The sequence below is a fragment of the Hippopotamus amphibius genome, chromosome 9 (genome assembly GCF_030028045.1).
Source record: "Hippopotamus amphibius kiboko isolate mHipAmp2 chromosome 9, mHipAmp2.hap2, whole genome shotgun sequence".
Classification (NCBI taxonomy): Eukaryota; Metazoa; Chordata; class Mammalia; order Artiodactyla; family Hippopotamidae; genus Hippopotamus; species Hippopotamus amphibius.
In genome coordinates, this window is record NC_080194.1 from 101,469,349 (window position 1) to 101,483,308 (window position 13,960).

General features: G+C 35.0%; 1 protein-coding gene across 12 annotated transcripts in view; it reads right to left on the reverse strand.

Moving 5' to 3' along the window:
- ATM (ATM serine/threonine kinase) overlaps nucleotides 1–13,960 on the reverse strand; it is a 211,345-nt gene that overhangs the window by 89,906 nt on the left and 107,479 nt on the right. For 11 of the 12 annotated variants that reach the window (XM_057750326.1, XM_057750327.1, XM_057750325.1 and 8 more), the window contains 12 exons: nucleotides 13,098–13,217; nucleotides 10,782–11,016; nucleotides 10,119–10,286; nucleotides 8,922–9,035; nucleotides 6,952–7,169; nucleotides 6,254–6,461; nucleotides 5,237–5,350; nucleotides 4,720–4,878; nucleotides 4,150–4,288; nucleotides 3,202–3,284; nucleotides 1,765–1,905; nucleotides 901–1,017 (listed from right to left, as the gene is read on the reverse strand). In XM_057750326.1, the coding sequence (XP_057606309.1) occupies nucleotides 901–1,017; nucleotides 1,765–1,905; nucleotides 3,202–3,284; nucleotides 4,150–4,288; nucleotides 4,720–4,878; nucleotides 5,237–5,350; nucleotides 6,254–6,461; nucleotides 6,952–7,169; nucleotides 8,922–9,035; nucleotides 10,119–10,286; nucleotides 10,782–11,016; nucleotides 13,098–13,217 (1,816 nt within the window). Of the gene's footprint in view, nucleotides 1–900; nucleotides 1,018–1,764; nucleotides 1,906–3,201; nucleotides 3,285–4,149; nucleotides 4,289–4,719; nucleotides 4,879–5,236; nucleotides 5,351–6,253; nucleotides 6,462–6,951; nucleotides 7,170–8,921; nucleotides 9,036–10,118; nucleotides 10,287–10,781; nucleotides 11,017–13,097; nucleotides 13,218–13,960 lie in introns of those variants that run through there. The other variant, XR_009055586.1, reaches the window with a different exon arrangement.

Here is a 13,960-nt window from a genome sequence, read left to right on the forward strand (position 1 = left end):
TAGGAAGTCTATCCCACAGATTCACCTGTACATACATGAAATACTATATGTTCAATGTTATTTATTGCAGCACAGCATTGTTTGCTACAGCAAAAGACTACAAGCAACCCAAATGCCCATTTTATATGATAAGAACCTGTATGACAACTACGTACTAATACATAAAACAGTTGTTAAAAAATTTCTATAAAATACTGCTGAATTAAATATATATGCTGCTATTCACCTAGGAAAGGGGGGAAACAAGAAAATATATTCATATATTCTCTTTGTATAACACTGGAAACAAATGAAAATGGTACTTATAAGGGCGGGGGGGCATGAGGTTGATAGGGAAAAGGGTGAGAGAAGGCTTCCCTTTTTATACCTTTATTAGATTTTTGAACCATGCAAATGTATTACCTAGTCAAAAACTAATATATTTAAAATTTTTTAAATCTACATTATATACTATATTCTTCACTGAATCAGTATTTTCTTTTTAACATCACTTTTCTTCTTAAGAGCAATTTTATACCAGAAATTGGCCAAATGGTCAAATGTAAGGGGACAATACTTTAGCTGATTACAAGAAACAAGATTTCTTGAAGCAAAAAATTGCTGAAATTAACATTAATGTGTACTTTTACAAAAGAAAAATACTGTCTACATCAGAAGTTGGCAATATATGGCCTCTGGACCAAACCCAGTCCCAGACTGTTTTTATACAGCCTGTGAACTAAGAATGGTCTTTCAGGTTTAAAGGGTTGTGAAGAAAAAAAAAAAAATGCAACAGAGACCTTACGTGGCCCACAAAGTCTAAAATGTTGGTCCCTCATAGAAAACGTTTGCTAACCCCTGCCTGAATAATGGCGTCTTTTCTATGTTCTTGATGAGGCAGCGGAAGTATAAACTAGCTACCTTATATGTGCAGATAGTCAATTTCCTCTTCCTAGTTTCAGTATTTCTCTGCAGCAATGTATTACACATCTGGAAAACCTGCTGCATGACAGCATCTTGTCTCAGGTCATCACGGCCCTTCAGAATAATCAAAACACGAATAACTAAGCACAGTTCATTTTCTTTATTATAAAATCATACAAGGAGTCATCTGAGGACAGCCCAAGGGCACTCAGAAGTCAATCTGAGGATCTGTGCCCTTCTTAACAGTCTCTTAAATAATTAAGACCTAATACTATTCTTTCTTTAGAATAAGGTATATCACTGGCTAGGCAGACCAATTTAGAAACAAGAAGTTTCCCCCCACTAGCTGCTTTTGTAATTAAAATAATTGGAACCCCTCCACTTGAAAGCACACTGCAAAATACTGGGGTAGAGGAGCACTGTTGTTTCTCTACTGCTTCAAGGCCCAAAGAGCTTATGAGCGGAGTAAGGGAGGAATGCTGTCCCTTTCTGATACATTTAACAGCACTTAGCACAGTGCCAGACTCAGGATATTGAAGCAAGGGCCTTCAAATTGAACTACTCAAGAAAATAAACAACATTCATCAGAAATTTTTCTTCCATAACAAGCAGGTTGAATGTTAACCTCATCATGTCTGTACATGTTAAAAGGATTCTTTTACTTCAACGAACATTTATAAGGCTGGTCTTTCACAGACACCAAAAAATGAGGAAAAGCATTCTGCTTCTAGAAAACAATACATTTCTACTTTATGTTTTCCTCACCTGTAATTATTCAGAATAAAGACCCCAAGAAGGAAGAAAATATCAACTAAAGTTTATCTTTGACTTTTTCCATTAACCACAAAAGGAAAGTCTCACCTTGACAAGCTGTCTCCTTTCCTTGCCATCAGAGCCCAAACAATCTATTATTTTTGGTAAATTTAAACCTCCTGCTAAACGAAATTCTGCTTTAAATGACTGTATAGTCACCAGATTTCCATATTCCCCTGTGGGGTCCACCTAATAAAAATGTAAAAATATGACAAAAGCTCAGATACACAATTTGCATTTAGAGAAAAAGGAACTGTAAATGACAATTTCAATATTAGACAGAGGAATGAATGACAATGTGCTGTTGGTTAAAAACTGAAGTGGTAACTTTATAAATGAAAGAAAGAAGATTTGACATTGGAAAGGCTTTAAAAAGTGACATAGATAACACAATTTACCTCCCTAAATATCTCTTAATAAAAGTAGGGCATACAAAGTTAGAACAGCGTTGATGAAAAACTATTGAAAAACCCTGATTCAGGTCTTGCCACTGACCTGTATATGTTAAGTCATCTGTATAAATTGTCATCTCCTCACAAAAACTATTATAATAAGGTAAATTTTAGAAAAGTATGGAGAGGAGTTTTCTAGGTTGTAATTGCTAAATCTGGCATTTTCAGCTAAATAATTTTGCTGATAGGTTAATTCACATGATGAAGCTACATTTCAAATCAAATAACTACAGATATTAAACACAAAACTACAAACTCAAAGGACAGATTTTACAATATGGTTAAAATGATCATTTTCTAAACTGTAACCTTTATTATTAAGTATCTGTTATCATACTTCTAACAATAAAAGACCATCGGGACATAGCTGAAAGTGTCATGTATATTATAGTCAATTTAATATTGTAATACATATTGTATTATTTAATACTGTAATACATCACAGTCAATACATTCTAATGCATATAGAATTTGTAAAACCAATATAAAACAATTAGGGGCTTTCTTGTTCAGTTAAAAATTAATCTTGGCACAAACACATGAAATCTTTCCTTCTTCTGGCCAATAAAAATAACAGTCATTAGACTTCTTAATAAGAAAGATGATAGCTGTAAAACTGAAGGCAAAAGAAAGGCCTTTAAGTATGTTAACTCTTGGGCAAAGGGAATCCAATAAAGAAAAAAACCATAGGTTGGGGGCTTCCCTGGTGGTCCAGTGGCTAAAAATCTGCCTTCCAATGCAGGGGATATGGGTTCCATCCCTGGTGGGGGAACTAAGATCCCACATGCTGCGGGGGAACTAAGTCCACGCGCCACAACTAGAGAGAAGCCCATGTGCCACAACAAAAGATCCCACAGGCCGCAATTAAGAACTGGTGCAGCCAAATAAGTAAATGTTAAAAAAAAAAACTATAGGTTGAAACAAATGAAATTGCCAATTTTGACCTATTAAAAAAAGGCTATTTCAAATGGTTTAACCTACTAAAGAGTAATTTAGTTTACTTAAAAAATCAAAACAATTAATGGTAAATTACCTTAATTTCCATAGTAGGGACAACAACATCTTCTAAATTTTTAAGTTTGATAATGGGCTGGTCTGCTGGAATACTTATGCCTTCTGTATTTAAAATAAAGAGGTTTCAGTGACAACTGCAAATTGAGGAACAGTAGTGAAGGTAAAGCAGGAGAATTCAGCAGATATCATAAACCCAAACTGTGGCTACTCTGTGGTTCAGGCCCTGATTTAGGAATGAAGACCAAGGAATCGGGATGCAGTGCCACTCATGGTCAGGACATGACAATCGTTAACATGGCTTACAAATAAATTTGCAGGTTACCTGGCACTGGTAATTAGACCAGATTCACCTGAGGGGCCAAGCTAAGCAACTTAAGATAATTATATAACAGTGTAAACAGCACATAATGTACTCGTCATATTACTTATTAAATGTGACTAAAGGACATGACAATATTCTTTGTTTGCTTAGAGGAACACTATGAGAAGCCTCATTCTTATTTTAAAATAATAAAAATTTAAATGTGAAGACATGATTCTGAACAGAAAAAAGAATATAATTATTAAAGTTTGGGGAGAGAGATACACATAACAAAATATTATAGCAGCTTATAATTATTTAAAGACACAGCAAGAAGAATGATGGAGAAAATAAGGTCTTTCCATTTTTAAGTCCTAGAGTGCAGTCATCTATTATTAGTTCCACAAAAAGATATTATGTAAAAAAGTGACTAGAGGGGTGTTATTAGACAAAAGGGGTGTTATTAGACAAAAAGTGACTGGAGGGAAGTTATTACACAAAAATTGTCATGAATCCTGTGTGAGTTGTAATCATCAGGACTTTCACATCTATAATTAAAGTAATGTATGTGAGTTGAACATTTATATTATTAAGCTCTATAATTAACATAGCCCTACAGAGAATAATACAGCAAGAAAGCAACACTCATTCTTTCAAACTGCATACTTCTCTGAGTCTTCCACTGAGTGGCATCTAAATTTGCTAGAATAATGTAAGCATCACAAAGTGCCTCAACACTTCTGACCATCTGAGGTCTCCCACTTCTGATAGTACGTATTATTTTGTTTGCAGCCTCGGTTCGATCCTATTAATAAGAAAAAATGTTACATAATTAAATAGCCAACACTTAAACTTTTCAGATTTATAATAACAAAAGGAGAAACAGAATTTATGCGCATATCTAGACAACTGAAGGACTATAATCCCTCAGAGACAAACAAAACAGTTATCATACTATGAATGAAATACACCAAAGGTACAATTGTCTCAAAAGTAAATGACTTGGGTGTCTTGTAAAATTTATTTTTTCTTTGCTCATTGCTCTGATATCTCTTATGCTCTGAGAAATATTCAGGAATTTTGAACTAATTTTAGGTAGCATCACAACAACAAAGGATTTACAAACTGAATATTGTCAACAACACACACTTAGAATTCCTGAGACTTAAGAAAGGAATATATTGGGAAAAAATGAGTATCACAATTCAAAAAGGTATGCGTGTTCAATCCAAATACCTCATCAATCTGTGAGCTTTGTTTAGGTGCATTTTTAGTTATCCTACTCCTTCTTGCTGCCTCTGGTTTGGTCAAAAATTCATCTCTGTTGGCATTTGCTAAGGCCAGGATAATAAACAAAGTGTGATGAGGGTGATCCATTGCAACTCTCGAGATGAGCTGTCATAGAATTAAGAACTGTTAGTTTCATGGAAACAGAAACTAGAAAATCCATAACCTTTTACATTTTGCTTAACATTAAGATATGTATTATGGTGTTGGGTGGACTGTGTGTGAGGGGGGTAGTGTGTGTATGTATGACAGAGAGAGACAGAGGTACATGAGGAATAAGAGAGAGAGAAACTGAATAACTTACGCTATGAGAGGAGACAAAAGGAAAGCTTTATTCTTGCCCTTATATAGCATAATAAATACGACTGACTAAACTTTTTTTGTATTGCCACATCCTGGAATGGAACAGTAGTATATAATAACATAAAAGAAAAGCAATTGTGGTTTGATTTTCAAGTTTGCTTACATTATTGAGGACTTCATGAAATCCTAGGCCTCCCATCATCTTGGTCCCCATTCTAGCAGCCAACTGGTACATAAGAGGCAAAAATTTATATGATGGTATCTTCATTCCATCTCTCTATCATTAAAAAAATACAAAATTAAAAAACAATGCATTTCAAATAGTGTCACATCTAAGCACATAAATTATGCTAAGAAAATGCTCTTCTACTAGTGCAATCATCTAGCAGATGTTAATAAAACTTCACTAACCACATATTTTCCCTTATCATTTATCTTAAGTCTAGATTGATTCACTGGTAAGTCATAATATTTGAACCTAAATCAAACTGCATTCAGAAGTGGAATACTTGGCACTGCTTATATTCCAGTGAATCCAAGGTGGACAAATGTGAATCTGAGGACTACTGTAATCTTGACTCCTGAGAAGTCAGTGTGAATAAAATGGAATAACTATTTTTCCCTACATGCTAAAAGTAACTGGATTTAATGTATACCAGTAGCAGAGACTGGCTGTATCATTCTCTTCAGCCAGAAGAACCATTTTACTTTTAAGCTTCAAACTGATGGCGAATATATACCTTGTCAACAAAACTTTAATATTAGGTGTCATAAATAAAACCTAAGATTTTTAAATAAAAATTTATAAAATACTGCTGCCTTAATGTTTTCTTAAAATCATTTTTTCCATTTACAAAAATAATTTACTGTAAAAAACCCTGAAAAGAATAAAGCAGGGGGAAAAAAGCCGCCTGTGATCATATCTTTAACTGCTTTTCAAATCTCCCAATCTAACATTCTGGGCATTTTTCTATGGTAATTGCAAAGATATAGGAAAAGACTGACCTAAATTCTCTCATATCCACATAAACCTACATCATGAGAGCTAATTAAGTACCTATGTGTAGAGCCCTGAACCAAGTGCCAAGGATACAAAGTATACAAAATCCATGACATTGAGGGGTTTATATCTAACTTTTAAAGCACAGGCTAGAATATTGGGTTGGAAAAGGAAACTTGCCTTCATCATGCCATTGACTTCAGAAACTCCAGAATTTTCAAGCCAGAGGGAACAAAGACGGAATATCCACATATCATGCGCTTCTCCACTTAATAAGCAATTGATGTAATTTTCAACTGCCTTACATAAAAAACGTTTACGATCTTCTTTCAACGCACGGAGTGCACATTCATCCAACTCCAGCTCTCGCTGAACCTTTATTGTGTATCTTACATTTGGATAATTAAAGTAAAACAAAAAAGCCATCAGATTTTATAGAACTACAAAATCATACAAGATATACAACATAAATGAAAAATCAGGTGTCCATCTTAGGAGAAAAAGCAAAATTCAAAGAATTATAAAGGGAACAAACTTAGTTTTATCTTAAATTCAATTCAAAGGCTATCTTAGGCAACCAAAGACAAAGTGGACAGGTATTCCGTTAACTTTATTCTCTACTTATACTAAAATATACAGACCAAAAACAGGTTTGAATAAAGGATTTAATTACATCAAAATAGGTAACTCCTCTCTATTTAATTTCAACACCTATCTCTTTTCCAACTATGACACCAACAAACAAACTAAAAAAGCAAAACAAAAAGCTAACATCAATATACTCAACAATTAGCTTACAACCAGAGCATGAATTCCCATCTGGTTCTCTATACCTGTATATATACTGTATATCTTGTCACTTGTAGACCACTAGTTACCTGTTGGTCTGAATTTTATGTTCCCTAAGAAGGCCAATCTCCTCTTTGGCTCTTTTCAGGAGAGCTTGCTTGTTTTCAAATTCTGATGATTTCATGTAGTTTTCAATTCTTTGGTACTGAGTATCTGAGAACCGAGCCAATGAGAGAAATGCCTTCATTTTTCCATTTCTGAGCCCATCATTGCTTTCTCCATCATAATTTCCAGCAACTTCCACTGCCTTCAAGAAAAAACAATCCATTTATATTTACAGATACTGAATGCATCTAAAGAATTACTCAGATCAAAGAAATATCCACACTAAAGTCTAATTTATATATATGTATATAAGCTAAATTACATGAAGTACAGTATTTTCTTTACTTTTCAGGACAACTTTGACAGAGCAGAAATAACCAAAATAGCTAATATTTGGAAAGAACAATGCAAAACCAAGAAGTTCTATAAAATTTTTAAAAAACCATATTATAGGGCGGGGCTAATGGCAGACTTCAGGAGGGCTCGCGCCAATGAGCGCTTCCCAGAGCCCTTGCTGCCAGTGTCCCTGTCCCAGCCCTGGGCTGTAGCAGCCCCTCACCTCTGCAGGCGACCCTCCAACACCAGCAGGATCTTAGTTACCCCACTGGGGATCAAACATGTGCCCCCTGCATTGGAAGCACAAAGCCTTAACCACTGGACCGTAAGTGAATTCCAAATGCAGGGGCTCTTAATTGGGGTGCAGGCTGGGTTCCTTTGAGTAAAGGCCTTGCCATGGAGCCACAGATACACACTGTGAATCTTCCTCCACGCCTTCCCCAGGAGGGCCTGTAACCATCTGTCAAGATGACTGTGCAGTGGAGAAAGGGAAACACCCAGACCTTCCAAGGGTTGTAGGAGACTAGCTCTGAACTTATGGAGTCCTCTGCAGCCCCAAGTGCCACTATGGTCCACTATTTAGAGTATATGATTATGGAGGTCAGGTTATGGTCTGAGTCCAAGAATCAAAGACCCTTCCCACGGGGTTTTTATCCCTTCCCGGAATAGACACTGGAAATGGATTTAGTTGAAAACTAGCAGAATCTGCACATCGGTTCCATGAAGATTAATGTTGATTATTATGGTAGCAAAGGCCAAGAGGAATTCCCCAGAACTTCCCTTCCCTTCCTCACTGCCAAGTTAGTAAACTAAAAGCAGTGCTGGGACTTCCCTGGTGGCACAGTGGTTGAGAATCTGCCTGCCGATGCAGGGGACACGGGTTCGATCCCCGGTCAGGGAAGATCCCACATGCCATGGAGCAATTAAGCCCTTGTGCCACAACTACTGAACCCATGTGCTGCAACTACTGAAGCCCATGCACTGCAACAAGAGAAGCCACTGCAGTGAGAAGCCCATGCACCACAACAAAGAGTAGCTCCCACTCTCCACAACCAGAGAAAGCCTGCACACAGTGACAAAGACCCAATGCAGCCAAAAATAAAATAAATAATAAATAAATAAATATTAAAAAAAATAAAGTTTGTATCTTTAAAAAAAGGCCAGGTGTCAAACAAATAAGTAAAAATCATATGCTTTTCATGTTCATTTATTTAGTGAAGTAGCTATTTTTTAAAATTAAACTAAATGAATAAGAGGGAGGAAACAGGAAAGTCAAAAGCAGTAGAAGCACTGGAGTCCCAGTTCTACTTGTAGGGCTGGGCTACAAATGAATAATAAAGGTTGACTTGCATATTCCTTAATCAGCTATTTTTACAGATAAATAAATGGAGAAATGATCAGAAACAACTTGTTGGAAGAGTAGCTGGTGGTGGGGGTAGAAAGAAGACACATTTGGGCTTACTTTCCAAATATGCTCCTTCTTTTGTAACACTGTTTCATTCTGCCCTGAAGAGTAAATAGAGCTACAATAGTAATAATATATAGAAAAGTGAAATTGCACTTTTATTTGCATTTGAAATACATCTGACCACAATAAAACAATCAAATGTAGACTTACCTTTTCTAGATAGGTCTGCATGATGACTGTAGGATTTTCTAAGCAAGTTTCTGCTAACCAGGTGCCACAAACCCTTAGACATTCTGTGTGTATAAGTTTTAGGTTGGGATCATTCTGTACACGAAAGCAAAATCTTAAAATGTAATCCATTATCACGACTATATAAAAATATCTTCCATGTAGGGAGAAAAAAGTAGGTTAAAAATGCCTTTCCTCATTTGCTTTCACCTTACAACTATTTTAATAATTGCAAATATGTAGGTTTATAAAATAATATCCTCTACTGTTGATTACTATTACTATTATTGGAGCAACTCACATTTATTGAGTACTTTTATATGCAAGGCATTTCTACTGGCTTTATGTATAATAACTCATTTAATCCTCACAAGAGCCCTATGAAATAAGTATTATTATCATCCTTAATTAGAAAACTACAACTGAAGTACAAAGACGAGAGGTAACTCCAGGGCCCACACTGTTAAGCAATATTTAACATCATATCATATGAGCTCACAGGACTTTGGTATAATGATGAATTCTCTAATAATGAAGGATGTCATACAAGTTTCCATTATTGAGAAGTACAGAAAGTTGATATTCACCCAGTAGGTGTATGTCAGGGGGACATCACTGTGTCCAAATCTTTAAAATACTTCATGATTTCTACAAATGCTGCTACTTTGTCCATCATATGCTGGAGATAGGGTTGAAGAAGTAACCAAGTTTATAATAACTAACGTAGGTAATGTTAGATAAAATACTAGATATGATTCTTTCAAGGTATTTGGATTGATAACCCAATTATTCCAACTTGCTTTTTTCTAAAACTTTTGTTCTCATCCATTTTTTTGTCATTTCAAATTTACAGTAGCGATGTCATCTTTGTTTCCCACATACTCTCCTTGAATACTGTAGAAAGTTTAAAACAATGAGGCTTATAACTGGGATAAATTAACCTATGACAAGATGGGCTGATAGAAATGCCATAAATAGGAAAAATGAATACTTTCTAAACTTCTTTTACAAATACTAATTTTCAAGACTCCTTTTTACAATTTCTTGTTCATGGATCAGTAATTTCAAAGCTTTAATAAAATCAGTAATTACACTAAAATTTATTTAAAATATTTTAATACACAGTAATTTTTCTTATAATAGTAAAATACTAATTCAGACAACAGAAAAAAAGTGAACCTCTGTACAACTGGCATCCAGCTTCTTGATCATTTGCTTGAGAATACTCAGGGCAAGACTCTGTTCCTTTTTTGCCCAGAAAACTTGTGCTTCCTCCAGCTGCCACTCAGAGACTCCACAACTAGCTGAATTATACTGTTTAATTTGAAATATTGCCCTTTCAGGGAGCTGAAATGAAAATGACAAATAGGAATAAATACTTTTACTACTACTACTACCAATACTACTACTAATAAAAGCAGTCACAACCATTCACCGAGGACTTGGCTCTTTGTCAGGACTGTCTTACGTGCATCTCTGACTGCCTTCCCCAGGCCCCATGTCTGCCTATCTGTTTTTCTCTTTATAAAAAGACATATATATAATTATGTGTGTGTTTATACACAGTATATAAAATCACTGACTTGTTATAAGTACAATAAGTAAGTTAGGTAGCTTCTCATTTTTTTAACCAGGAAATTGAGGTTTCGAGAAGGTATATACCTTGTTCAAGACTCAAACTCAGGTCTAATTCCAAAATGGGAAGTCTTAAACAATTATGCTACACAATGTTTTAATAGCAATCTCTGTCTCTCAGTGATGTTTCTTTTTTATTTATGCTATTTTCTGGGTAATAAAAGGCAAGGTCAAGAGATGAGATGATATAGTTTTAAATCTGATTACCTGAGTGTTCTTGAAAGTTCGCGCTAATACAGAGAGTTCTACAAGATGCTTGGTGAGAATGTCCCTAAGACACTCTCTTTGGGAGTCTTCCATTTCCTTTTCCATCAAGATCTCCAGAATGACTGTGCGTAGAGCCATTATAGGCTCCTGAAAACTGAAGTCACTGTCTTTGAGAAGCTGGGAATGTTTCCACCACTTAATGTATACTTCAGAGGGCTGCCTATCTGTTGTTGATCTGAAAGCCAAATCATAAAATTCACATAAGCAAGAAAAATGAAAAAATTTCATTAAGTTCTTAAGTTCTAAAACTTAAGATTTAATAAACACAAAGTAATTTTTGCAGTAACATGACTGAAACTTCTAAAATAATCCAAAATAAGGACCAAAGTTTAGAAACCTACAATATAGTTCACAACTGAGGGTCAGTCAGCAGAGAACCCAACAGATGATGAACTTTTAAAGATTTTCTTTCTCTTTTTATTTTTTTCTTTATTTTTTTAAATTTTCTTTTTATAAAGTGAAGTATAATTGATTTACAATATTATATTAGTTTCAGTTATACAGTATAGTGATTCAATATTTTTATAGATGATACTTCCAAGATTTTCTTAAAAATACTCTTCAACCTCACAAATAACAGCACTTCTAAATTAACATCCCTCTGAAATGAGAACACATTCATCAGGATGTATTCAGAACCTTCAGAACATCTACACCTCTAGTCCGGCTTCAGTGCTTCCAGGGGACAGTCCACAAGGAAATGTATAAACTCATTAATTATCTGCTGTGCCCACCAGGCACAGGGCATGACTCTACACAAAACTGCAGCTGTTAAAGAAAGAACAATTCAATGAAGGAAATGCTGGCGTCTGGCAAAGGTTTCATATACCAACATTATTCATTAAAGGAAGAGAAAATGCATATTAGTTTATGAACAGAGCACTTCCCAGATGTTCAAACTAAGCAATACTGTCCACTCCTTTAGGACTACTATATAGCAAGGAGACTAAGAATATGACAAGGTGATGACTAGGAAATGAAAGCTCTTTTAGTTGCTTGATAAAGAAGGAAAGAATAACACAAATTCATAGGAATCAAAACTTTAATTCCTCTCAAAATGATCCTAGAGCAGCAGGTCTCAAATTTTCTAATCTCAGGAAACCCTTTACACTCTTACAAATTATTTAAGACCCCCAGAGAGCTTTCATTTATTGGATTATATCTATTAATATTTACCTTATTAGAAACTAAAACTGAGAAAAACCTAATATGTATTAATTTATTTTAAAATAATAATGAATCAACTATATACCATATATCATAAATAACATTAAAAAAAAAAAAAAAACTACACTTGCCCAAACAAAACAAATTTAGTAAGAAGAGCACCATTTCACATTTCTGTGAAACCCTTTGATGTCTGGAGACAGCTGAATTCTCATCTTTGCTTCTGCATTTGGTTTGCTGTGCTATGATGTTTGGTTGGAGTATATGAAGAAAATCTAGCCTTATACAGATACACAGTTGGAAAAGGGAGGAGTCTTTTCAGATAATTGTGGCTATTCTCTGATACCTCACCAAAACTTCACTACACCTCATGAGCGAATCAGAGCAAAAAAACCAGGTAACATTTTGCTATAATTTTAACAGTAGCTTTTATTTCATGAACCCCTGAATGGATCTTGGGGAACCCCATGATCTCTACACCACACTTTGCGAACTGCTGTCCTAGAGTATAGGTATTTGTTACAAGCTCATCAAACTTGCCCTTTCTTCCTTATAACTCCCTAGCAGAGAAAGATCCAGGAATACTGGAAAGTGAGATCACTTCCTTTTCACCATTAGAAGAGTCAATCTCCCCTAAATACTTACTCCATATTCATTAACACTGACTGCTTACTAAGAATTGGTCACTAGGAAAAAGCACTAGGGATACAAGAATAAGCCTCACTTTTAGGGAGCTTCTAGCACAGCACAGCAGAGTATCCCTAAATGACACTAATGCAATGCAGTACTAAACCAGAATGGAGTATAATGTTCTATAGTAAAAAACAAGAGGAAACAATTTCATCTAGGGTAGAACAGGGAAAAAGCTGTAATGAGAAAAACACAATAAAGTTAAATTTTAAAAATGAATTTTTACAATGAATATTTTTGAAAATGTTTATTTCAACAAGATCACAGTTCATTAGGTTAATTTACTTATATCTTGATAAAAGGAAATAAACCTTTGGCTAGTCTCTATATAGTTTTTATTTTTTAAAGTCACTGTTGTTAACAGAAACTTTGGGCCACACAGTCATTTGAATCACATACCTTGAGAAAAGCTCCCCAATGTTTTCGAGCTCTCCAATGGCCTGCAATCTGCTAAGTGTAGGGTAGAGGCAATACACAGACTCAAGACTGCCCTTACACAACTCTTCCACTTCTTTAATTCTAGTGGCAGAAAAGACAAGACACTTGAAAACTAAGAAGAGGTTTGCAGGAAGATAAAAGTTGAGTTCTCAATATAAGCCTTGGTGTTGATCTAATAATACTAATATTCACAAGCACTAGCATCAGGTAGTGGAAACAAAGTAAGCCTTGGAATCGCATAGACCTAGATCTAAATCCCAGTTTTGCCAGTAATGGTTGTATAGCTTTGGACACATTACTGGATTCCTCTAAACCAAGTTTTTTCACTTCCAGAATTATTTTGAAGATTAAAGAATACATATAGAAAAAGCCTAACAAAGTAGCCAGCCACGTGATAAGCACTTACATGGTAGCAAGTATTACTTCTGTAATAAAATACAGGATTTATTAGGTCACAACTTCTGTTAAAAAAAAGACGTGTTACACTTGTTTAGCCTGTTATAGTTACGTTCTTTCTTGTGCATTATCTCATTTGTGCCTCATAACAAGCCTTTAGGTATTGACCATTAGTCACCATTGTATAAAAAGAACACTAAACGCTGAGAGAAGTAAATGCCACACAACTTCTAGAGGAGACAAAATTAAAATTCTCAGTACACAGGTGCAGGAAGAGAATGAAGAAATGGTAAACAACAAGACTGTCTTCAGGGTTCTGAGTAAATAACTGATCAGGGTTCCCAAAGGGAATCTTATTTTTAAAGGCAGAATATACTTGAACCACATAAGCAAAGAAAAAGTTATTACATAAGAAAAAAACAACAGTT